Source organism: Diceros bicornis, chromosome 32 (genome assembly GCF_020826845.1).
Source record: "Diceros bicornis minor isolate mBicDic1 chromosome 32, mDicBic1.mat.cur, whole genome shotgun sequence".
NCBI lineage: Eukaryota > Metazoa > Chordata > Mammalia > Perissodactyla > Rhinocerotidae > Diceros > Diceros bicornis.
The window spans coordinates 31,434,947-31,461,952 of NC_080771.1; the positions used below are offsets into that span (position 1 = coordinate 31,434,947).

The 27,006-nt window shown below is 42.4% G+C and overlaps 1 protein-coding gene across 1 annotated transcript in view; it reads left to right on the plus strand.

Annotated features, from left to right (window-relative positions):
* The window catches only part of HSD17B2 (hydroxysteroid 17-beta dehydrogenase 2), a 73,459-nt gene extending 46,910 nt beyond the window's left edge, over nt 1-26,549 (plus strand). Inside the window, exons 3-5 of the mRNA XM_058528360.1 lie at nt 4,425-4,610; nt 21,516-21,653; nt 26,139-26,549. Coding sequence (XP_058384343.1) covers nt 4,425-4,610; nt 21,516-21,653; nt 26,139-26,491 — 677 coding nt within the window. The 3' untranslated portion in view covers nt 26,492-26,549. The remainder of the gene's footprint in view (nt 1-4,424; nt 4,611-21,515; nt 21,654-26,138) is intronic.
* The last annotated feature ends 457 nt before the right edge of the window (nt 26,550-27,006 follow it).

Genomic DNA, 27,006 nt, shown 5'->3' on the forward strand with positions numbered 1-27,006 from the left:
TCCTAAAAACTATTTGACAAACAGAGCCTCCACATCTTGGGTTCCTCTCATGAGCCAGGCTTACAGTAGGTATTTTCTTTGTTTCATTGAATGGTTCAGTGGCTCTCTTCTTATTCACCAAGTAAGAGCCAAACACCTTAACAAGGATGAGAAGGTCTTGCAAGATAATGGCCCCTGCCACACCCTTAATCTGCAATACCTGTGGGTCCACTCAGTGAAATCTGAATGGTTGCCATAATAGAATGTGCTAGTTCACATCTTTGCACATCCAGCTTCCTCTCACCAAAATTTCCCTCTTGCCTCCGCTCTTTTTCTCTAAGACTCTTGCCTTTGTCCAACTGCAGACTCGACTCCCACAGTAGAACTGGCTCAAATATAGCATTTCTGGCATGATCTTCCTGGTAATCCAGGTGGCATTATTCACTTCGTTTTCTGCAACTCATTTGTTAGCACACATCCGTATTACTGCATTATAAATATCTGTCCATCTCCCACTCCTTACCACTAAGCTCCTTGAGAACAAGAACCGTGTTTCCATCAGGATTCTTTCAGATGCAAGTGACACAACCCAATTCAAAATTGCTAGAGCATAAAAGAAATGTATTTGCTTATATAATTGAAAAGACTTGTTGGCTTCAGGCATGTCTAGATCCAGGCACTCAAGCAATGTCATTAGGACCCAGTCTCTATTTTTTTTTTTTTTTTGTGAGGAAGATTGGCCTTAAACTAACATCTGTTACTAATCTTCTCTTTTTGCTTGAGGAAGATTGTTGTTGAGCTAACATCTGTGCCCACCTTCCTCTATTTCGTATGTGGGACGCCACCACAGCATGGCTTGATGAACGGTGTGTAGGTCCATGCTGGGGATCCAAACCCGCAAACCCCGGGCTGCCGAAGCAGAGCGCACGAACTTAACCACTATGCCATCAGGTCAGCCCTTGGAGGCCTCAGGCACTTCCTGTTTACATCCTCTTTACAGCTGACACTCTGACAAAAACAGAGTAATGTTATCTGCTCCATTTTGTAGTTGAAAGAGTAGTTGTTATATAGAGATCACTTAGAGGAGCCCCTGGCATGAGGCAAGCATTCAGTAAGGATTCCTATTTTCCACTCATTCAACATTAAGCACAGTCCCTGGCATATAGTAAATAGTTAATAAACATCTGAGAAATAGAAGGAGAGAAAAATAGATGGTTCGTTATTGGGAATTAATTTTTGGCAAGTTTAACAATGTGTGGTCGTTTTCTAGAAAGGCAGTTTTTGCGTCCTGGTCATTTGCTATCTGATAGGGTTGACCTTGTCTCTTGTATAAGTTTGACATGGTCTCTTATTCAAGGAGATATTCAATACCGGCCCCTCTAGTGAGGCCCAGAGGGGCAGTATTGACCATAGTGAATGATACAACAATGGGTTCTAGATATGGAAATTCCATGCCAATGTCCAGGGATAAAGGAGTGTGTTGAGTACAGTTTCCAAGGTGTGAGTCCATGCTGTTTTGGGGTCTGCATTCTAGAGGGAAGTCCTCTTCTGGGATGGGATTACCAATATACTTTCTGCCTGCTCTCCTCACGGTCTCTCTGAACTTCTGCCTCTCAAGTCAAAAGAAATATGGAGTAGTGGAACAAGGGAGTTTAAATTCACCAAGAAGGATGTTTACTAAAGAACCCTCTAGAACCTGTAGATAAACCAGAAAACCTCAGCTCCTGTAACAGGGCCAGCCACTGTATTGTGTTCCTACACAACATATTATTAAATTAGTATTAACATATTGTTAGTTATTAATTAATTATTTTAAAACTATTAAGTCCTATAGGTATAATGTGCTTATTGGCCAGCTTAGAATTCTATGGCAGGAGTTGGCAAATTATGGCCCTGCCTATCTTTTTTTTTAAAACGTTTTATTTTGAAATAATTGTAGATTCACAGGAAGTTGCAAAGATATGTACAGGGAGATCCTCTGCACCCTTTGCCAAGCCTTCCCCAACGTTGACATCTTGCATAATTATAGTACGACATCAAAATCAAGAAATTGGCATTAGTATAATCCACAGAGCTTATTTAGCTGTCGCCAGCTATACATGCAAATGTGTGTGTGTGTGTGTGTGTGTGTGTGTAGCTCTACAATTTTCTAACAAGAGTAACTTGGTGCAAAACTCATCACAATCAAGATACAAAACTGTTCCATCGCCACCAGGCTCTCTCATTCTACCTTTTTAGAGCCATAGTCTCATCCCTAACCCATGACAGTCATTAATCTGTTCTCTATGTCTTTAACTTTGTCATTTAAAGAACATTGTATAGAGCTGCCACCTGTTTTTGCATGGAGGAGCTAAGGATGGTTTTTACATTTTTAAATGGTTAAAGGAAATCAGAAGAAGCCTATTTTTTGACATGTGAAAATTATATGGAATTCAAATGTCAGTTTCCATAAATCAAGTTTTATTGAAGCACAGCCACTCCCCTTCATTTACAGATAGTCTGTGGCTGCTCTCACACTGTAATGGCCGAGTTGAGATAGTAGGACCTGCAATGCTAGAATATTTATTCTCTGGCCTTTTATAGAAAAAGTGTGCCGACCTCTGTTCTAGGGCATTCTCAAGCTGCCATCTGCCTGTTGACTGGTCAAAGGTGTGCATCAGACCAAGTGAATTAAAACCATCCTTTGAAGATGCCAGTGGAGGCATCCTCTCCACCCATCACCATCCTCATAATTGCTGTTACGTTCTTACTGCACGCCAGGCATCATCTCATTTAATGCTCCCAATCATTATTGTATGTAAATGTCAGATCACCAACTCAGGTATGCAAGAAATGTAACCTTATTTTCTATAACTCAACTCAATTTCTATTTTGAGCCATCTTTCTGCCATGTGGCAAAAATCATTTCAGTCACTTTGAGCTTCACTTCATTTCCCCAGGGTAGCATCTAACTTCCTGGGGATGGGACATTTTGCCTTTGATCGTCAATGCTTCATGCTGGCCCCTGCTGAGACGGTCAATGCTCTCACTCATGGAAGTCCCTCACTAGAGGCCAGTCCTCACGCAGGTTGGCTGCTGCCCACCTCCTTGATGCCATCAGAAAGGCATTGTTAGGGCTGATGCCTCCTGCCATTTCTGTGCCTTTGCTAGCACTGAGGCTCATTCTGGTCCTCACACTTGAGTGTGCACCAGGATCTCCTGGAGGGCACGTTCTATCACGGATGCGGAGCTTCAGTAACGATTCTGATCACAGTTTCTGGTCCAGCAGGTCTGAGGTGGGGTTCCAGGATTTGCATTTCTAACACGTTCCCAGTTGATGCTGAGGCTGCTGGTTCTGGACCACATCTTGAGAACCACTGTTCTAAATCATGCTGAGGCTTGGGGAACTCAGAGAATCTGCTTTGGGTCTGTCTAGCTAAACACACCCCAGATCCTTTTGCTTCTGTTTCTCCCAGGTAAAGAGGACTCAGGTAACTAACCTCTCTTCCAGAGCCCCCTCCCCCTAAAACATCTGGAGTTTTTGTATTACCTCTTTCTTCCATTTAGGGCAGTGGTTCCCAGGCTTGGCTGTACATTCAATCACCCAGAGAATTTTAAAAACTACTAATGCCAAGGTCTGCTCTCTCCCCTACCCTGAGTTTCTGATCTAATGGGCTAGGATGTGGCCTGAGCCTTGGGGTTTTTAAAAGCTCCCCAGGTGATCCTAATGTGCAGTCCAGGTTGAAAACCACCACTTGTGGACAGTGGTTCTCCAAGTGTGATCCAGACCTGCAGCCTCAGCACCACCTGGGAACTTCTTAGAAATGCAGATTCTCAGGCCTCACTCCAGAACCCCCCCCAAATCAGATTCTCTGGAGGTGGGGCCCAGCTGTCTGTGTTTGTACAAGCCCTCCTGGTGATTCTGATGCAGTCAAGGGGATCAGGCTGGGTGGGGAAGAGAATAGGGCTCAGGGACTCTGCAATCTTCTTAGCTCTTGGCACTTCTGCCCTTGTCTTCCTGTTTCCCTGGCCAAGGGAAAGTTTTCTAGTCTAGGGAAAAGGGACGACAGGCTCCTATATCATCCTGAATTGTCCTAAAGACATTATTCTGTCTCCACACGCTCCTTTGAGGGAGAAACTTGAGGTAGACTCTAACTACCTCCCCTTGCTGTGTCACATCTCCCCAGATATGCAAATATCTAGCTTCCTGGATATAGCAAAGGGCTTTGAGGCAAAAGAAAATACCTCCGAAAAACCATTGCTTAAATTTCACACATTTGCTCTTCACACAACTCCCCAAGGTAGGTGGTTTTAGATATTCAAGGAGACTGAGGTCCAAGAGTTTAAGTGGTCTGCCCAGATCCTAAATCTGCAAGGGGCCCTTCTGACTCCAGAGTTTGAAGGGTTGAAAATCCTCCTGCTTTCCAGCCTTGCCTATCCTCAAAGCCATTCCTTTCTGTCCTCAGGGCTGTGGGCTCTGGTCAACAATGCTGGGATCCTTGGCTTCCCAGCCGATGGGGAGCTCATTCCTATGATCCACTATAAACGATGCATGGCTGTGAACTTCTTTGGGGCCGTGGAAGTCACGAAGGCATTTTTGCCTCTTCTTAGGAAATCCAAAGGGAGGCTGGTGAACATCAGCAGCATGGCAGGTGAGTTGGCTTTTCCCCGTGAGGTGATCTGGTGCCCATCGTGCAAGACATGGCTCGCTGCTTTCTTGGTGGGATGAACAGGAAAGCAGGACACGCTCATGCAGGGCTGGGTCAAGATTAGTCGAATTGTGTGTTTACTTTTGATCTTAATACAATAAAACATTTCTCTCCTTTCAAATCCTTTCGTGTCCAAACTCTTACCTACCTTCTACTTCATCTATTCATTACTGGGGATTTAGGGTTCTTCCATATCTTCACAGTGTGACTGCCAACTCACAAGCTTTCCAGATTTGGACAGAAAATCCTGCATACAGCTAATGTCAACATTACAAGTAACCTGTTTTCACCTCTCCCTAAACTCGGCACACTGTGTTGTTCCCTGTAAGATGAGTAGGCACATGTCTTCACTCTGTTGGCCCTGTCAGAGTCCCATGTCTCAGTTGGCTGCCTACTAGTGTTTTCCACAAGATCATTCCCATAGTTTTGCAATCTCAAGGATGTTGGGTTAGGGTGTGACATTTGATGAATCATCTCTCTCCATTTCAAAGAAGAGAGAGTCAATAAATTGAATCAAAGGTTTAACAATCTCCTTTCCATAAACAATGCCCGTGTATGTGATATCACATCCTTTCTTCTAGGATAGACGCTTTCAAATTGGGGTTCCTCAGAGCCTTACTCAGCTTTGGGTAACATCCATTGGGTTGTCTTTTGGGCCACTGCATGGGTAAGAGGGAAGCCAAAGGGGTGGGCTCCGGACTCCAGGATCCTGCCTTTAAATATTAGAGAAATATCACTCCTCACTGTTTGACAGTTGGTTCCTAGTAAGATTTTTTTTTACTAAAGGGTTATTTTTGTTGTCGTTGTTTTTTGTTTCTTTGTTTTTTGGGGGGAGGTTCTTTGTACTTCCTAGACAATTATTTTTGTCCTTCATATTCCCTTTCCTGGCTTTGACTCAGCAAATTCCTTGAATTTAACTGCTATGTGAGTGTGTGTCATTAGAGTTGTTGATTGGCCTGAGGAAGAAGGAAGGAAGGAAAGAAAAGAGGGAGGGAGGAGGAGGAGAAAGGGATGGGGAGAGAGAAGTCTAAGATGGTTAAGAGCAATGAGTACTACATTTTAATTTGTATGAGAATCCTGAAGTATTTCGAATTTCTTGCTACCTTGTTGAAGCAAAGAAATTTTGAGAAAACACATTTGCAATATTTCACCCTTATCTTTCTTCTGAACTTAGCCTTTAAATTTTTGAGTTCTGTGGAAATCTCACCTTTCTCAGTTCCCTGGCAGAGTCTGGTACTTCTAGAAAAGCCTCATACGCTCCTTGCCTCACTTATTCAACAAGTATTTGCTGAAATGACTGATGTCTTCTCTTTGACATGCTGCCAAGGAGTTTTTTCTCTTTTCTCTCTTTGTTCTCAACTTTGAGTAGCTCATTCATTCATAAGATTTTACTTTGCTTGTCACTAAGATGCACACTATCTGCTATAGGCCCAGTGTCTGGCCTGTATTAGAAGCTCAATTAATAAATGAAGAAATGCAAAAGTGCAAATGGCTGAAAAGTGGATGAATGAATGGGTGAGTGAAGAATTTACAATACAGAGGATGCCCATTCATACATCTTCATCTTGGCTTCTAAAGCTTTTTCTAAGCCAAGACTTTGTACTCTCTTGTCATATATTTCCACTGGAGGGAAACCTTGAGTGTCAAAATAAATCACACATCTCACTCTTACTTCCACCCCTGGCTGTGCAAATTCTTTACATCCAGCCTTGCAGTTTCCATTCCGTTATCTTGCCATCATCGCTAAGTCAACATGTCTGAAACCAAACTTACTATCAGCAACTCAAAGCTTGCTCTCCGGACTTCTTTCTAGTCTTCTCCTGGTGCTTTGAGTTTCAGAGCTTTGAACTTTCTTAGATCTGTTTCTCCCTGTGCCTATCTTTCCTTTCTCCCACCCAGTCAGTCACCTAGATGTATGGAGTCTTCCCTCATCACATCCAGCTTTGAATCCTTATGTCCCAGAGAAACTCTAGACATAAGTTTATTTTTAGGATTCACAAACCACCCAAGGTATTTTATAAAGTTGTTAAACCTGTAGCCAGAAATCAGAACAGATGGGAAGTATATGTACTTGACAGGGAAAGTGTTTGTAAGAAGACAGGAGCGAAGCTCTGAAATGATGCTTATAGTTTCCCTCATTGATGAGAAAAAGAATTCAGCAGAAAACAAAATGAGGAAATCCCTAGCACTTTGCTGATGAGATGTTTTGCAAAACATTGGAAAAGATTTTGAGCAGGAAGATAAGAAGCTAGACAGGATCAGAAAAGTCAAGGATCAGAAAAGTCAAGACGTGTAAAAGACAAAGCATAATTAACCAATCCACAGAAATTAACATCTGACATGATGCCAACTTGATGAAGTGCCTCTTGGCAAAGTTAATGTAATAGCAATTTTGGAAAATGTGCTTATTTGGGAGTTTATCCCTGGTATTTTTTTTCATTTTGTAGCAGGGGGCATGGAGAGAGAGACAAGGCAGTCAGTCACTAATAAGTATTCTCCAAAAGGAGCTCGTGGTTGCTCTGACCCATCAGGTTGTTTTGAGCTTGGCATCTCTGCCACCCTCTGCATGACAAGAATTCCAGTGGTGTAGATTTATCACGGTAGTTTGCATCAGCCAGCAGGAGCTGAGCTGGACACAATAACTCTGTTCCAGTTATCCATTGCTGCACAGCAAATATCCTAAAAGAAAGTGTCTCAGTGTGCTGTAACCAGGCAACTCGTCTGGTAGACAGAATAGTGGTCCCTTGAACACGTTCGTGTTCTAATCCCTGGAACCTGGAATATGTGACCTTATCTAGCAAAAGGACTCTGCAGATGTGATTGAGTTAAGGATCTTGAGATGCAGAGATTATCCTGGATTATCTAGGTGGGTCTGAGACAATTACAAGAGTCTTTATAAGAGGGAGGCAGGAGGGTCAGAGTCAAAGAGAGACTGGAAGATGGAGGAAGGGGTCATAAGCCAAGGAATGTATGCAGGTTCTAGAAGGTGGAAAAGTCAGGGGAACTGAGTTTCCTTTAGAAACTCCAGAAGGAATGCAGCCCTGCTGACACCTTGATTTTAGCCCAGTGAGAGCTCTGACTTTCAGAACTGTAATATAATAAATTTATACTGTTTAAGCCACTAAATTTGTGGTAATTTGTCATAGCAGCCATAGGAAAGTAACATACCCGGGTTGACTTGAATATCACGTCAAATACCTCTGGGCCCATCCCAGTTTCTTTAAAGGTTGATGGATGATGCATCTACCCTTCCTGCCTGCCTACCCCACGTCCCCCTAAAAAAAGCCACTTTGGAGGCTGGATTCCCTTTCTAATACCCAGTATTGGCTGTCCGTATCAAAGCTCACTCTGCCCCAGGCCTTCCAAGCACTCCTGGAGGACATCTTTTGGTAGTTTTAACTCCCAGACAAACACCTTTCTTAGTAAGGCATCAACTCTTTTTTTTTTTTAATTTCAACTTTATTTGGCCAATGTCTTCAATTCCAATATTGTGGTAGAAATGCCTGAGAAACTGCCAACATTTGATTCAGCTCAAGCAACAAGGCATCAATTCCTGCTGTAATGATAAGGGCATGTTTTACAATCCCAAAGGGGCTCTTTCTATGTGTCAAACATTAATTATCTCTGATTAACAACTTATCACATGCACTTAATTTCCTAGTCCAGACATTTTCCTTTTCTCCAACTTTCACACCCATTCCTTCCACCCTTATGCTTTTATGCTTCCCTTATGCTTCCACCCTATGTGGACAGCTTTTTCTCCTCATCCTTCACACCATGTTGAATCAACACTTAGCATTTTATTGCATCCCCAAAAAGCAAAGCCAACTTTGGAAAGCATAGATTTTATTCAGGATTTTGTGCAAAGATGGAAGAGAGGGTTATATCCCATACCACAAAACCCATTTTAATGAAACTCCCTTTTAGATGCTTCTTTTCTCCTTCTAAAGGTCTTCAGTCGCCAGCCACTTCTCCCCTGGTCAACTCCCCCTCCTTCTCCCCTCCTTGCTGGCTCCCAATCTTTCCTCATTCATCTTTTTAAGGTTCATCCATGTTGTAGTATGTATCAGAACTTCATTCCTTTTCAAAGCTGAATAATATTCCACTGTATGGATATACCACATGTTGTTTTATCTATTCATTAGTTGTTGGACATTGGGTTGTTTCCACTTTTTGGCTATTATGAATAATACTGCCATGAACATTCATGTACAAGTTTTTGTGTGCACACTGTAAATTCTATGCAAGAGTTAGCTATTACTATTACTTTCTGTGTCCTTGGGTAAGTCACGTAAGCTCTTTGGTTTTTTCATCTTCTAAAATAGAGTTGATGAAGACAATAATAGAACCTACATCCCAGGACAGTTGTGACCATTAAGTACATTTAGAGTTGATGTTAAAGTACTCAGTGCTTGGAATGCAGTAGACATCTAATAAATACTAATAATTATTATGAAGCATCCATTACGCTTCAGGCATTTGTTGGATGCTATCAGATCTATGACCCCAATAACCCTGCATAGTAAGCATTAGAATTCTCATTTTGCAGTTGTGAAAACCAAAGTTCAGAAGAGTTATATGACTGGTACTTCAGCAAGAACTGGAATTTAAACTTTTGTTCCATGTTCTGACTCACCAAGCCACTGCCTGGCCCACTGATTCAGCTGGATAACGTGTCACCACCAGGTCAACCACAAGGCCAAGAGCCTCAGGGGCTCTTCCCAAAGGTGTCGCCTCCGCCATTTTCCTCTTCCTACTAGCACCACTGCCAGATGCTTGCTCCTGCCCCACCTCCGTTCCCAGGTGGGAATAGGGTCAATATAACCCACCAAATCCATTCCTATGGATGGGAAGTTTCAGGACTGGGGCAGAGGAGAAATGCTGCTTCTTTAAATTCTTCTATAGGAGATGCATGAAGAGTCAACCACATTATGAATACACCCTTCCCTCCCACACATCCCATTCCTAAAGAAAGGAACAAGAAATAAAAAGAGTGAGAGAGACATCATGTAACTATACAGGTAGAATTGATTTTCAAAAAGGAGAGGAAGCCAGCCAAGTGGAGTGCAGATAAACTGCCCAGGTTTTGATCCTGTCTTTACCACTGACAATTGAATGGCTTAGGACAAAGTCCTGACCCTCTGAGTTGCAGCATCCTCGTTTTACAATGGGGATAATAATAATTGCTTCTTCTTAGGGCCATGATAAGATGAGATGAAATGACACAGGTTTAGGCATCAGCCCCGCACCTGGCATGTAGTAGAGTCAGAGCCCCAAAAGGCATCTGCCATGAAGTCCAAGGGAGAGGCTGGCTGTATGTGTATGTGTGGTTTTTTATCCCGCCAGCTGCTGGCATCACCACGACACTGAGTTACTTTCCAACTGTGCTGTTCCCTTTCACAGTCTCGCCTCTGGGCAGATAACCTCAACAGGTGATTGCTTCCAGATTTGACCGCACCTTCTCTGGGAGAATTTTTTCCCCACAAAAATAGAATAGCTCTTTAATCCAAATCCTGGCAAGGAAGTTGGATAAATATTTAATCAAGGATTGGCAGAATTGGGAGGCAACTCTTTCATTGTACAAACGGCAGTTGAAAAATCTTTATGTTTGAGAGGTCTAAAAGCCTTTTCTGGCCAGTTTTCCCCTTAAGAGATTGCAGAGTAAACCCCTGTGTACAGTTGCAAGCTGTGCTTGAAAGAGAACAATTGAAAACAAACTTTATAGAACAACTCAGGCCTCAGGCATTTTTAGCCAGTTGTGGTTTGAATCGTGCTCTTCTATTAGTAGCTGGGCCATCTGGGGCAGGCCACCTCACTTGTCTGTGTGTCCATTTTATCATTTGAGATGATAGGGTGACACAACACCTGAGTCCAGGGCAGCGTTTCTCAACGTCAGCATTATTGATGTTTCAGGAGAGGCTAATTCTTTCTGTGAGAGACTGTCCAATGCATTGTGGGATGTTGAGCAGCGTCTGTGTTCTCAACCCACTAGAGGCAGGTAGAGCCCACCCCCAGTGCTGACAAATCTCCAGACATTGCCACATGTCCACTGGGGCAGGGGTGGGGGGCGGGGGGCACAAAATCACTCCCAGTTGAGAACCTCTAGTCTGGGCTGTAGATTTTAAATTACTCTAGATTTCAATTAATCCATGCATTGTGGATTCTGAGTGTTTAGCAAGTTACCGGTACATAGAATGTACCCTAAGAAAAAGGACCTCTCAACTGAGACAAAATAGTTGCCCACCACCTTGAGCTGTTTAAAATGCATTAAAATTACTTTACACCAAAGTAAGCAGCCTCAGAGATTCTTACAAATCTACAAATTACAGGTATCCGGCGGAGTTCATGGTTCCAGCGTCAAGCGTGGTCTTACTTTGTCCAGAGAAGCTGACTGTGGGACCATTCCTGGACGTTTTCTTGCCGAGCTGGCTGCCTAAAGGGAATCATCTGGCAAATCATTCAGCCAGTCCTTCCGCTCTCGGTGATGTGCGAGGAAGTCAAAGCTGAGATTTGCTTCCCTAAAACTCTCACCTAGTAGCCAGAACTCGTGCGGGGCAAGGGGAAGAGGGTAGAGCAGGGTTGAGTGAACTTCTCTGTGCTGAGTTGTATTAGATGCTTAAACGCTTAAAGTCATTTAATTCTGACGTTGCAGGATGCAGATATTAATTCCTTTTCTAGATCGAGCACACTCTAGCCCAGGATCATCCAGCTGGTAAGTGAGGGAATAAGGGCTGGTTCTGTGTTCCTCTCATTGTTCTAGATTATCAAACAAGAACATACCAGGCAAAGAGGGGACAAAGAAACACAGACCCTAACTCTAGTATGTTTAAATGATGGTTAGGAAGTGTTAGCAGTTTACGACTGTCTCCTATACCAGTGCTTCTCAAACACTAATGTGTATAGTGATCACCTGGGGATCTTGTTAAAATGCAGAATTTGACTGAGATGGTCTGAGGGGAGCCTAACATTCTGCATTCCTATAACCAGTTCCTAAGTGGATGCTACCAGTCCCCAGACAACTTTTTCACACTCCAGATGCATTAGAATCACCGGCAGAACTACTTACAAACCACCGCAGGAAATCAAAACTACAATGAGATAACATTTCATATCCACTAGGATGGCTATCATCAAAAAACCCAGAAAACAACACTTGATGGGAAGGGTGTGGAGAAATTGGAACTCTCCTGAATTGCTGATGGAATGTCAAATGGTGCAGCCTCTGTGGAAAACGTTTGGCCGTTCCTCAATAAGCTAAACACAGAGTTACTATGTGACCCAGCAATTCCACCCCAAGTATCTACTCAAGAGAACAGAAAACAGGTGTTCAAACAAAAACTTGTACACGGATGTTTATTGTATCATTCTTCATAATAGCTAGAGGTGGAAACAACCCAAAAGTTCATAAACTGATGGAGTGACAAACAAAATATGGTCTATCCATACAACGGAATATTATTAACCCATAAGAAGGAATGAAGCGCTGATACATGCTACAGAATGGATGAACCTTGAAAAGATCATGGTAAGTGACAGAAGCCAGACACAAAAGGTCACACATACTGGATGATCTTATTTATATGAAATAGGCAAACCCATAGGGACAGAAAGCATATTAGTGGTTGTCAGGGGTTGGGGGGAGAGGGATGAGAAGTGATTGCTTAATGAGTGTGGGGTTTCCTTTTGGGACATTGGAAATACTATGGAACTAGATAGTGGTGATGATTGTACAACATTGTGAATGTACTAAATGCCACTGAATTGTGTATCTTAAAATGGTTAAATGGTGAATTTTATGTTATATGTATTTTACCACAATAAGAAAAAAATTCTGCACACCACCCCCAGAATTTATGATTCAATAGGTCTGGAGTGGGATCTGAGGATTTGCACTTCTAACAGATTCCCGGCTGCTGCTGCTGCTGGTTCTCAATCACACTTTGAGTAACAAGGTCCCAGATTTTGATTCTGAGATACAACAGTTTGTCACATCCCCAGAGATTGCCAGATTACAAAGGAACAATCAAAGGCTATTAGTCTCAAATTTCTGCTAACCATGCTTCAAGGAGATTAGCAAATCTGGGAGCATGTGATTGGTCTGCGTTCTTCAGCTCGGAAAGGTTCAATAAAGGAACGGACTGTTACTTGAGTTGACTCCAGTTAACCTTGGAGGAGACAGAAACTGGCTGGCAGCCCTCAGTACATGCTCTTGAGACAAGGTCATGCAAGTTCTGGCTTGGGAAGGTATTGGAGAATGAGAAAGTTGCTGTGGGCACGGGATTCTGGTACCCAATTCCAGTGTGGGGATGGGAGGGTCGCCCCCACACTAACAAGTAATTCTCAGATACCAGCAGAGTGTCCTACAATTCAACTCAGTTCTGACGGTATCTACCTGGAGATACTGTCAGATCCCACAGGTGAAGGGCTCAGTCCTACAAGACTGTTCCCCCCACAACTCCCACTTCAGATGCCAGTTGTAAGTCCAGGTTATCACCTGTGCTTCTGACCGACTGGCTATAGATTGGAGTTTCCAATGACCCCCTCCTTGGGTTCCATTAATTTGCTAGAGTGGCTCACAGAACTCAGGAAACCTGTTTACTCTCTGGATTAGTGATTTATTACAAAGGATATTAAAGGATATGAATCAACAGCCAGATGAAGAAATACATAGGGCACAGGGAAAGGGCACGGAGCTTCCACGCTCTCTGAATGAGCCACTCTCCCTGAATCTCCACGTCTTCACCAACCTGAAAGCTCTCCAAACCCTCTCCTTTTGGAGTTTTATGCAGGCTTCATTACACAGGCATGACTGATTAAATCATTGGTCATTGGTGACTGATCTCAATCTCCAGCCCCTCTCCGCTTCCTGGAGTGGAGGTAGGTATTGAAAGTTCCAACCCTCTAATCACATGGTTGGCTCCACTGGCAACCAGCCCCCATCCTTAGGTGAATTCCAAGTCACCTCATTAACGTAACAAAAGACACCTTTTCCACTCTCATCATTTAGGAAATTTCAAGGGTTTTAGGAGCTTTGCCAAAAACGGGGACAAAGACCAAATATATATTTCCTATTATAAATCAAAATACCATACCCTACCTATACAGCCTCAGGCCAAAAGGTCACAATATTTCTGCCCCCTGCTGTGTTAATAGGGCCTTCACTTGGAAAGCCCTTTCTTTTCCATAATTCCTACGTAGCCACATGTAAGCTTTAGTCTAGGAAAAAGAGGGATCTCCATGTAGGTGTTGAACATTATGGCTACGAGGAGTTTTTGAGGCCCTGTGTTACCTCAAGAACATTTGGCTGGTAGAACCTTAGGAAATGCTACTAATTTATTGATTATGTCATATCAGTGGAGTCAGGCAAAGACCAGGTCTGAGCCCACTGAGGGGAAGAGAGAGGGTCTCCACAATTCTTCTACAAGCTCCAAGATTGTAAATTCACATCTCCCTTAGCTTTAGTTATGACCAAAATCAACACCATGATGTTACACCATAACATCCAAGGAGGAACAGTGACTACCAGAGTGGTCAGCAATGTGATTGCTGAGTTTGTCTACTTGCCAGGGAACAAATTCAGTGAGTAGTTTTCTGAGGCAGAAAAGCTGGGTGGGGGAAAGCAGTATCTTTGAGAAGAGGGGTGAGAAGCTGCTTTCACGGTGGCCACACTAAATGAAGATAGACAGTCTTTGTTATGAAGGATGGAAAGAGTCCATAGGTGTGTACGTAGTTGGTTAAAACAGTCTCATTGTTGACTGGGTGTTCTGTTAAGTCACCTAATAACAGGTCACCCCAAGTTCTGAGCCGTTTATCAGTGTTGGCTACTTAGAATCTATTGTGGGGAAACCCAGCATTCAATTTTGATCTCTCCTAAGCCAGTACTGCTCTAAGTCAAAGTTTTGCTTTTACATTCGCCACATCCATGATGGGGGTGCGTGTGGGATGGAGTGAGGAAGAAGTATATCGTCACTTTAAATTTGGTTGCAGCCTTGGCAGAAGATGTTTCTAAAGCTCTAGCTTGTCCAGGGGCTTATCTCATTTTTCAAAATTTCAAATAAGCCGGGCTTTGATTTTTTGGCTTCCCATGCCAAACTTCAAAAAAGCTTAAATTTGTAGTTTTATTTACCAAAATGTTAGGAGACCTTATGACTTTTGTACAACCAAAGACCTACATGGGAGCTGGGCAATTCTCCCGACATAAGTATGCCTTAAAGGGAGTATGCATCTTTTAACTTTTCCTGTAGAAATAATCATAGATTCACAGGAATTTGCAAGGAAATGTACAGGGAAGTCTTATTCACCCGTCAGCCAGCTTCCCCTAATGATAACATCTTGCATAGGTATGGTATAATATCAAACCATGTGACTGACATTGGTACAATGCACAGAGCTTATTCAGATTTCAGCAGGTATGTCTGCACTCTTTCACGTGTGTGTTTCTAGTTCTGTGCAATTTTATCACACGTACAACTTCCTGGAACTACTAACACAATCAAGATACAGAACTGTTCCATCACAACAAGAATCCCCTGAGGTACCCCTTGATAGCCACATCCACCCCCTCACCCCGTCCCCTTGGCAACCATGAATCTGTTCTCCATCTTTATAATTTTATTTCAAGAATGTTATATAAGTGGAATCAGACCGTATGCAACCTTTTGAGGCTGGCTTTCACTCAACATAATTTGAAGGGAATATATCTTGACCAAGGCTTATACAACTCACACACACAAAAATGCTTCTTCCAGCACAGAATTAGAAAGTCTCCTTTAATTTCTGTCTCCTGAAACACAACATATCTTACCCCCTCCATATCTGTAAGACTTGGATACAGGATAAAACAGCACTGCCAGGTCACTATCCAACTTCTGAGATCATGTGAGCCTTCTACAACCAAAACAGAGATCTCAGTTATTTCATATCCCAAGCTGTATTAGCATTTACATGTCCAGAGGATGGAAATACATGGAAAAATTTCAGAGACGTTCTCTAGAAGTGTTTAACAATCGTGTCTCCACATTAGAATCATCTGGGAAGCTGTTAAAAATCCGGGTGCCTGTGATGAAACCCAAACAATGAAATCATATGGGGACAGGAGGCAAGAAGCGATCTTTTTTTAAAGCCCCTCAGACAGTTTCAATAAGCTACCAAGTTTGAAAACTATCGTTCTAAAACAATTAGCTACAATATAGGTTCTCAAACTTTTGCGGAGAGTGTATCTGATTCACCTGGGGAATTTGGTAACACTACAAAAACCCAGGGTCTGTCATCCTTGAAGGGCCTCCAGACCCCTGTGTGCCTCATTAGCTCCCTAAGGGATTCTGATACTCACCAAAGTCTGAGAACCACTGAGCCAGAACACTGTTCTCACGTTACAATCACCTGCAGAGTTTTATTTACACACTCACGTTCAGGTCCTACTGTCAGAGTTTTTTATTTCATTGGTCTAGGGTAGGGCCTGGCATTAGTATTTTTTTAATGTTCCCAAGGTGATTCTACTGTGCCTACTGAGTTGTGTATCACTGATCTGGAATTAAAAAACAAAATTTAAAAGCAAACACGAAGTGTATATTCATCTCTCTGGGCATCCAAGCTATTCTCGTTTCATGTAACATTAGCTAGTGGATGAATATGTAAATATCCAAGCCTTAGTCTTCTTGGAATTACGTCAGTACCACTACACAGTTATGAAGGTTACAACCCACACAACTCCCGGTGTTGTGCATCCCTTACCAGTTCTTCAATGCCCCAACAGATAAGCCCTCTATTTTAGAAGTCGGATTTTCCCTGCTGAAATGGAAACAAACTTACCAAGTTCCTGGCAACCTTTTGCCTTTTGGCAATAGGAGTTTAACCTGAATGGAACAAAGATAAAAATTAGAGAATCTAACTGGACAGACCGTGAAGGGTGCATAAGGTCAGAAGACCCTGAAACCCTGTGGCTCGTGGGCAGCCAGCCTTGGATGCCTACACTTATTTCATCTTATCAGAGGTCTTAGATACTAATGCAAAACATTAACAGTAAGGTTGGATCTATGATCTTGAACCCTGCAGAACTGCCATTTTGTAGGTCAAAAACAGTCTAATATTGGCAATTTCACGGGGTTCAATATGATACAAAGGACAAATGGGTCTTAAATGTTTGGTCCAAAGCATGTTTTCTGTTTAGATTGATAAGGTGGGTTGTGATAAATTCTCACCACCTGTCGTCTCATCCATGAGGCAGTACATCACCGTGAAAGCACAGCTTCGGAAATATGTGACAAAAAAGTAATGTAATAGTTCAAGGCTTAGTATTCAAAACAAGTACTTGGATTGATTTTAAATACAGATTCTGCTTCAGTAGGTCTAGGGTTGGTCCTATAACTCACATAGTAAACAAGTGTTGTGGGAGATCCTGAAGCAAGTGCACTCACTATTCTAAGAAACACTGAACATATGGAGCCTTTGGGCTATGGAGATATTATTGTGAAAACCTTGAGTAGCACTAATAAAAGGAAGCTCTTATATGGAGCTTTCTTTGTGCTGGGCACTATTCTAATATATTAATTCATTTAAATTTCACAACAACCCTATGATGCATGTACTATCATTCTTAATTTACAGGCTAAAAGACAGAGGCGTACAACATAAAATGACTTTCTTGATTTTAATTGATTTTACTAAACAATGGCAAAGCTGGGATTTCAACACAGGCAGTTTTGGCTCCAGAATCCAGCTGTTCACTGCTGCCATCTGCCTTCTAGCTGGCCAAGCTTACTTCATCTACAAAAACCATGGAGCTATGAGAATGGTCTCATTCCACAAACTGGGTTGTAACTTTGAATAAGTTGCTTTAACTTCTTTGTCTTTCTTACCAGCAAAAGGAAGGAGGTGGATTTCCTGAAGCTAAAAGTCACTTAAATAAGAATCAGCTAGTCATCGGTGGCAAGGCACGAACCAGAGTTGAATGTTTGACGCCAGATGCTGTATTGAAATTTCGTCAGTTAAGCCTCAGGACTCTTCCTTGTAAGAGACAGGGCCAAACCTCAAACTAGCTTAAACAAAAAAGGAGAAATGAATTTATTAGCTCACCAACAGGCTGGAACCAAGTTTTAAGATGGGATCATCTTCACTCTCCCCCACCGCCCCTCTGATTTCCCTCCTTAACACCCATCTCCAATTCCACTCTCCCCTTTTCGCTCCTCTGCTTTCCTTTGCTTACCTTCCCCTCTGTGGCAGCAAAACAGCCCCTGGGAGTTCCGGCATTTCGCCATTTTCACACTTCAGTAGCCAGGAATAGACAATAAAACCATCTCCCTTCCACCAACTATGTCAGGATTCTGGCTCAATTTAGGTCACATGCCCAACCCCAACCCAATCTCCACGTCCGAGGCCTGGGGTATTATGATTGGCCAGTCTGCCTCTTTTGATGAGAAGGACAGAACCACTGACTGACAGCCTTCCTACAAAGACAGGGAGGTAAGGATGAGTATTTCCCAAATGGAAATTATGTAAGCCAGACCAAAGCTTTAATAATGATGTAAAAATAATGATGATAATTGACATTAACTAGTCTAGGTATCTCTGTGCTCTTTCCCCCACCCTGTTTTATTGAGATATATTTGACATAGAACATTGTATTAGTTGAAGGTGTACAACATAATGATTTATGTGTATATTGTGAAATGATTATTGCAATAGGTTAGTTAACATCCATCTCTTCTACAGTTATAGTTTTTTGTCTGTGTGATGAGAACTTACAAGATTTACTCTCTCAGCAGTTTTCAAATATACAATACAATATTGTTAACTATAGTCACTATGCTGTACATTACGTCCCCAGAACTTATTTATGTTATAGCTGGAAGTTAGTACCTTTTGACCCCCTTCACCCATTTTGCCACCCCCGCCACTCCCTGCCTCTGGTAACCACCAATCTCTTTTTGTATCTATGAGTTTAGTGTTTTCAGATTCCACATATAAATGAGATCATGTAGTATTTGTCTTTCTATGTCTGACTTATTTCACTGAGCACAATGCCTTCAAGGCCTTCAAGGTCCATCTGTGTTGTAGCAAATGGTACGATTTTCTTCTTTTTTATGAATGAATAATATTCCACTATATATATATAGTGTATGTGTATATATGTATGTATATATACCACATTTTCTTTATCCATTCATCCATCAATGGTTGCTTAGGTTGTTTCCACATCTTGGCTATTGTAAATAATGCTGCAATGAACATGGAGGGGGGTGCAGATACTCTGCTCTTTTTTTAATTGAAATTTTTATTGAGATCGTTGTAGATTTACCTAAAGTTGTAAGGAAGAATAAGAGAGATCTTGTGTACCCTTTACCTAGTTTCCTCCAATGATAAGATTTTGTAAAACCAGAGTACAATATTATAACCAGCACACTGATAGTGATATAATCCACCACTTTTATTCAGATTTCCCCAGTTTTACCTGTACTTGTGTATGTGTTTGGTTCCATACATTTTATCATCTCATTTTCTCTTTAATTGCATTGTATGGCTTTCAGATCGAGGCTAAATTTTTGAATTCAAAGCATGGTTTCATTAAGTGGCTGGAAATGGCCAATATCTCTACTACAATTGCCCTTTAAGAAACCAGATCATGGCCATTGCAGTCCTACTTTCCCAGTGTGGAGAAGTGAGCTCAGTGTTTTATGGCAGTCCAAGAAGAGATAGCTGAAAGCCTGCCTAGAAACAAGGGTTTGTCCTACCCACTACAGACTGTAAAGTGATGATGTTAAGTATCCCTTAGTAAATGATCCTTAATAAATGTTAGATGTGGGCATGAGCTGTATTTTGTGGTCTCAAATGCTCATGCTGAAAACTTGAACTTTTGGATAGAGGGAGGACACAGGCAAGAGAGCTCAGGGTTAGGAAGATGTTCTTCCATGGATGAAGCATGCCCAGCTAGAAGAATAAAAGAGATTTTGGCAGGAAAAAGGAATCATTTGCAAAATCCTGAAGTCAGGAGAACAAAGACAAGCACATGTGCAAAACTAGATCCATGTTTGGTTTGGTGAGAATCACGGAAGCCTGGGGAAGCTGGTGGAACTGGGATGCACGGAAAGGTAAGAACAGGGCACACTGGAGGCCCTCTTCCCACCCCTAGATAGTTGTGCAAATGTCCTGGGGGTTTTAGACAAAGCAACATACCCATCTCTGGCATTTGCTGAAATGTCTATGGTCTCTTGAAGCCAGGTGGTGGCTTTTTCTTTTTTTTTCTAAATTAAGAAAAAATTGAGATATAAATGACATACAATAAACTGCTCATATTTAAAGTATAAAATTCGATAAATTTAGACATATGTATGTACCCAGGAAACCATCACCACAATCAAGATGGTGAACATGGCTATCATCCCCCAAAACTTCCTTGTCCCCCTTTCTATTCCCTCTCCCGCCCCCACAGCAGGTAACCACTGATCTGTTTCTATCACCACAGATTTGTTTGCATCTTCTAGAATTTTAAATGAATGGAATCATACAGTACATACTCTTTTTTGTCTGGCTCTTTCATTCGCCATAACTATTTTGATACTTATCCATGCTGTTGCGTGTAGCAAGTTCATTCCTTTTAATGGCTGAGTTGTATTCCATCATATGGCTGTATCCCAGTTTGTTTATCCATTCACCCAGTGGATGCTTCTTTGACCAGGGAAATCTTTGCCAAAGCTGGGAGCCCTAATGTCATGGGTCCAGTCATCCTGGGTTCCCATGAGGTCCCCTGGGTGCTGTGAACCCTCCCTGTCTTCACCCCTTCACAATCTCAGTGTCTTCCAGTTAAAGAACACGAGGAACACACCCGTATTCATTTCCTAGGGCCTCTGTAAAAATTTATGGTGGCTTAAAACAACAGGAACTTATTGTGTCACAGCTCTGGAGGCCAGAAGTCTGAAATCAAGGTGTTGGCAGCGCCATCTCCCTCTGAAGGCTCTAAGGGAGAGGGCCTCCTTGACTCTTCCGGCTTCTGGCGCCTCCAGACGCTCCTTGGCGTGTGGCAGCTTCACTCCAGTCTCTACCTCCATCCTCATGTGGTCTGCTCCTCTGTTTCTCTGTGTGTCTTTTCCTTTTCTATTTCTTACAAGGACATCCATCATTGGATTCAGGGCCCATCCTAATCTAGGATGGTCTCATCTTGAGATCTGTACCTTAATTACAACTGCAGAGACACGTATCCCAAATAAGGTCACTCCACTTTTCTGGCTTCCTTTGCTTCTGCTTTCCATAGCTGCTCCCTCACAGCTGGTCCAGTGATAGACCCAGTACAAGCCTCAATCTCTCCCAGGTTCTAAGCTAAATGTGATTAGGTGGGGTAAAGATCATCTGCCCCAGCCCTACCTAGCCCTCCTAGAGTAAGTCCTTTCTTACACTCTCTTACAGTGATGCCTCACGTTTCCCCATGGTGTACGTTACTCCTTGTTGCAACAAGTATTAAACCCAGTTTGTTCAACTACATGTGCTGTAATGGGTTGAAGAGTGACATCCCCCCCACTCTTGCCAAAGATATGTCCATCCAGAACCTCAGAATGTAGCTCATCCAAAACAGGCTAGGGCAGATGCTTTTTATCCCACCTAAATCACATTTAACTTGGAAGCTGGGAGAGATTGAGCCTTACACTTGGTTTGTCATTGGACTAGCTGTGATGGAGCAGCCATGGAAGGCAGAAGCACAGGCATCCAAGACAGTGGTTGTGACCAAGAAAACATGCTCACGTGGATACAGAGGGCCCATGCCAGTTCCTGGCAAGTAGTAGGTGCTGTTTAAATCCTTAGGAGATGAACAAATGAAAACATCAGACCTGATTTTATTTTCTCCCGTTATTCCCATAGGAGGGGTGCCACTGCAAAAGCTGGCAGCTTATGGGTCATCCAAGGCGGCTCTGACCATGTTTTCGGCAGTCATGAGACAAGAGCTTTCCAGTTGGGGAGTTAAAGTCTCCGTCATCCATCCTGGAGGCTTCCAAACGAGTAGGTGTTTGAACCCAAGAGCCCACAGTGTTCTTCCCGGAAGGGCTGCTGAAGGTCCTTTGTTCTGACAGAGCTCAAACTGAACCCCTCAGTGGTCGACCAAAGAGGTGTTGGGATGCGTGGGTCTCTTTTAAGAATAGAGGGGCAAAGGCCCGTTTCTTCAATGTCTGGTTGCTCCTCTGCGTCCTTCCACAAAGGAATTAAGTTTTGATGTCATGTATTTTTCAAACACTACCTCCTCCTCTCTGAAGAATATGACCCACCTCCCTTCTACTCCGGGAGAAGATGGCCATTCTCTCCTCTCTCCTCCCTGAATTTCCAAACTCTGGGCAGAGGCAGACTACCCCCGTGGCTCAGTCCTTAGTTCTGGGCCATCAAACATTTAATTGGTGATTTAAGCGAAGATGTAAAAAAAGCATGTCTAATAAAAGACCACAAACTGGGAGGGATTGCTAACACATTAAAGAACAAAACCCTAGAGGTTTGAATGTTAATCCAAACCCACAAGATAAAAATCTAAAAACAAAACTGAACTTTTTTCTTGAAGCCTTTGGCAGCCAGGATCTCAGAGTTGTCCAGGAGGAGCATGCGTTGATGAAAGGGCTATTCTGGGAGGGAGACCAAGAGAGAGACCTGGGCCACTCCAGTTGAAAGGCTAGACCAGGGCGATAGGAATGGAGGGAAGATGAAGTCCTGAGAGGGGTTTCCAACCTGGGGACTTCTTGGACAGGGAGGAGAATTGAGGGGGGTGGATGGAGGAGGAGGGTAGGTCAAAGATGATGCCAAATGTGATAGACTGAGAAACTGGGATAGAAGGCATGACACAGAAAGAAGAAAGCTGGCTGACAGCTAGTGTAAGTGGAAGTGATGAATTTGATTTTGATCCTGGCAGAGGAATTGGGGGTTTGGTGACACAGCCAAAGAAAACTTCCAACACACAGATGTAAGACTCCATTTGGACCAGAGAGCCACCCTGCGGTTCAGTTATAGTTTTGAGGATTCACCGAAATTGTTATAGATAGCATCATGAGGGAGCTGTTCTTATCAGGCACTAGCCACCTTCCATACTTCTTTCTTGATGTTGTTGATCTTATTTTATTTTTTTGTGAAGAGGATCGGCCCTGAGTTAACATCTGCCAATCCTCCTTTTTTTTTTTTTTGTGGAGGAAGACTGGCCCTGGGCTAACATCCATGCCCATCTTCCTCCACTTTATATGGGACGCCACCACAGCATGGCTTGACAGGCGTTGCATCAGTGCGTGCCCCGGATCCGGACCAGCGAACCCCGGGCTGCCGCAGTGGAGCACGCGCACTTAACTGCTTGCGCCAAAGGGCTGGCCGATCTTATTTTTTTAAATTGAGAAATATATCATATACACGCATAGTTTAACAAATTATAAAAACTTATGTACTTAACATGCAGATCAAAAAATAAAACATTACCAGCACCCAGAAGCCCCCATATAATCCTCTCCAGTCATAGCCCTCTCCCATCCCCCAAACATAACCACTCTCTTACTTTGTAACAATCATGCATTTGATTTTCTTTACAGCGTTACATCCATACATGCATATCCAAACAAGAGTTTAGCTTGACTGGTTTTTGAACTTTGAATGGAATCAACATGTATGTATTCTTTTGTGTCTGGCTTCTTTCATGCAACATTATGTTTTCACAATTCATCCATGTTGTGTGGGTTCATTTTCAGTGCTGTATAGTATTCTGTGAATATGCCACAACTTTTCTACTGTTGTTGGAACACTGGGGTCACAATTATGAACAATTCAGCTATGGACCCTCTGGCACATATACTGTGGTGTATGTGTATATGATTTTTCCTATGACACATAACCAGAAGTGGAATGACTTGATCACAGAGTTTATCTTCAACTTTGCTGGATAATACCAAACTATTTTCTAAAATATTGTTCCAATTTATACTGCCACTCTTTCCATATATGTCTTAATCTGCACCACAGCCCTGAGGGTTAGGTTTAATTGACATCATTATCCAGGTGAGGACCCATGGGTGGGGTAGGTAATACACACCCCAGTGTGGGTGTCTGGCACACCATGATGGTGGGGAATTTGAAACCAGATCCCTGGGTCCAGTGCCTGGGTCTTTCTTTTATACCAGGCTGCCCTCAGTTTAAAGCTGATATTTGATGGGCTCTCTGAAGGCAAGAGGCTAGACAGTGGAGGGCTGAGGACTCAAGTCTGGAGAACGATGCTTGAAATGGGGACAAGAAAAGGAATCTTCAGGGACAGAAGGAGCTTCTAAAGACAGAAGGAGACAGAACAGACTTTTTAGTGCCCTGCAATAAAAATAGCTAAAACGTATCACATGCTTAGCAGATTTTAAGCACTTTACATGCACAATCTCTCTTAATCCTCACCTGTGAGGTAGGCATCATAACAATCCCATCTTGGAGGGAGCAAATGAGGCTCAGAGAAGTTCAGGAATTCCCATTCCACAGAGCTGATATGAGGCACAGATGGGATTTGGATCCAGGCCATCTTAACCGTTTCATTGTGTGTAGTCCCAAAGTGGCTGGGGATGGGTGGGGGTGTCAATGTGGTAGATGAAGTTTGACAAAAGGCTGGTGGCTTTGTCACCAATAAAGGGAGCCTTGGGGACTCTGGACAGGGTACCCACAAGAGTACTTATGAAGTTCATGAGGGGTTTAAAAGAGGGGGGAAGTGAAGAGGAAAGGGAGTCCCCCAGCCCATGAAAGCAGAGACTGGGGGAGAGGTAGCTGGAGGAACAATAGTTCATGCAAACACGTATTTCAAGACCCAGAAGCCTCCAGAGTGATTGGCAGGGTAATCATTTCTTTAAGTACGGTGTTGTGCCTTCATGAAAAGGAATGAGCAATTGAAACTCCGTTTGCTCTCCATGAGTGTAATTGGATTTCACTGGCTTACATTTCACAGCGAGGCTCCCCCGCAGTCTTGCTATCCCGGAGTCACCCAAGCTAGCAAACAAAGGCTCATCCCCCCAGCATCTCGAGAAGTCACACACTCTGCGGGTGGGAGTGTGGGTTGCTGCAACCTTTCTGGAAAGTAATCTGGCAGCAGCTGTTAAAATTCAAAATGCATGTGCCTTTTGACCAGGCGACCACACTTTTGGGGACTGTAGGCTCCAGAAGTAAATGCCGAAATACGAAAGGATACATTTGTGCTGTTTTTGGCAGCATCACCTGAAATGGTGAAACCTAGAAACAACTAGAAAGTCATTTGATAGAGAAGTGGTTGGCTAAATGCTGTTCAATGGAAAATTCTGCTGCTCTTGTTTAAATCTATAGCTGTTGACTAGGAAGCAAGTCTGTGATTTATCACTAAGCAAAAAACAAAAGAAAAACCAAGAAAACAAAACAGAGAAACAAAAAAGCAAATTCCTGAAAAATATATATAGTATGATCCTTTTTGGTTTTTGTTTGTTCCTGGTAAAATACAATTAAACCAAAACCTTCTATGTGTATATATGTTTGTATGAACAGGGGAGAATGTGGAAGGACACAAAACTGTTACCTACCTCAGAGGAGATTACTTTTAAAAACATATACATCTCCTTATTATTCACTTTATATAATGAGCAAGCATTGCTACTATATTTTAAAGTAAATATATATTATGAAATTTTATACAATAAGCAAGCATTACTTCTATATTAAAATATATTTATACATTTAATCATATATAATTTATATGTTAAAATTTAAATGTATATTTAAATTATTTTTAATATATATTGTTGAAAATTAAATTAAAATTATATTGATTAAATAGATAAATGATATTTATCTATTTAATTTTATACATAGAAGCAGGCATTACTTCTATATTTAAAAAATTATGTCTATATGTATATGCGTATGTATGTATGTATATACATATTTTATATATAACATATTGTATATGTTATATTTCATATTGTATATAATAGTCATGAAAAGACATGTACTAGAATGTTTGTGGCAGCACTATTTGTGAGGGCCCCAGTTGAAAACAATCCAAATGCCCATAACAATATAATGGATAAATAATTTATGACATATTTACACGATGGAAGACTATGCAGCAATGAGAATGACCACACAATACATGGATGAAGCGCTCAACATAATGTATGATTCCATTTATATAATGTCCAAAGCCACTGTTCTGTCAGTCAGGACAGTGGCTCCTGGAAAGAGGGCTGGAGGGGGTGAGGATGCTTCCAGGCTGGTCCTATCCTTTTCTTGATCTGGTTGCTGGTTACATGAGCTATTCAGTTTGTGAAAACCCAGTCTGTGCACTTTTCTGTATGTATGTTTAAAAATATATAATAAATACCATTATAAAGCACATATTTTAAGAGGCATTTGGGAACTCCTGTCCTTCTTAGCAGCAGCCATTACAAGGGCGTGCTTCCTCATTAGTGGTCAGACATGCCTGTTCTGGTGTTTCCAGCATCTGATCCTCCCTTTCCTCTTGCGTCCCAGATATTGCAGGCACGAGTGACATGTGGGACAGGCTGGAGAAAACCATGCTGGACCACCTCACCCCCGACGTGCAGGAAGACTACGGCCAGGACTATATTCTTGCACAACGGAATTATCTCAGGAAAGTCAACACGCAGTCCCAGCCAGATGTCTCCCCTGTGCTCCTGGACGTCTGGCACGCCATCTCTGCTAAGAGCCCCTTTGCCTTTTACGCACCCGGGAAAAGGTCTTATCTGTTTCTCTGCTTTTTTTCCCTTGTCCCTACTTGCATATTTGATTATTTTTTCAAACCGACTACACATAACATGCCCAGAGCTCTAAGGATGACTAACTGGAAGAATAAGGCCACATAGACAAATATGTGTGAAATGTTATAGTCGTGGGAGACCTGAGCTTCCCATTAAAGCTGTGGTTTCTACCTTGCATTCCCTGTGAACTCTGTTGCTTGAATAGGACTTAGTGGTGAGAAGGCTGGTGGGTGGAAATGATCACCATGGAGAGCGTTGAGTGCCTACTCTGCACCGGGTATATTTCATATATTCTCTCATCCAGTTCTCATTAGAGAACTAAGGTAGGTATCTTCACCCCTACTAAATAGGTAAGGGAATTAAGGATCAGAGAGGTTAAGTTCCTAGTTCATTGTTACACAGCTAGCAAAAGGCAGAGCTAGGATTAAAATCCAGGTTGGACTCCACTGCCTGCCGATAGAGGAAGAAGAGAAAGAGAGATGAAGAGAAAAAAGAGAGAGGGAAGGGAGAAAAGGAGGAGGAAATGGCAAGGACCACAGTCAAGCTGAGTCTTTCTCACTGTACCTTGATATCCCGCTGTAACTACCACATCTAAGCTATTGGATTCATTCTACATAATC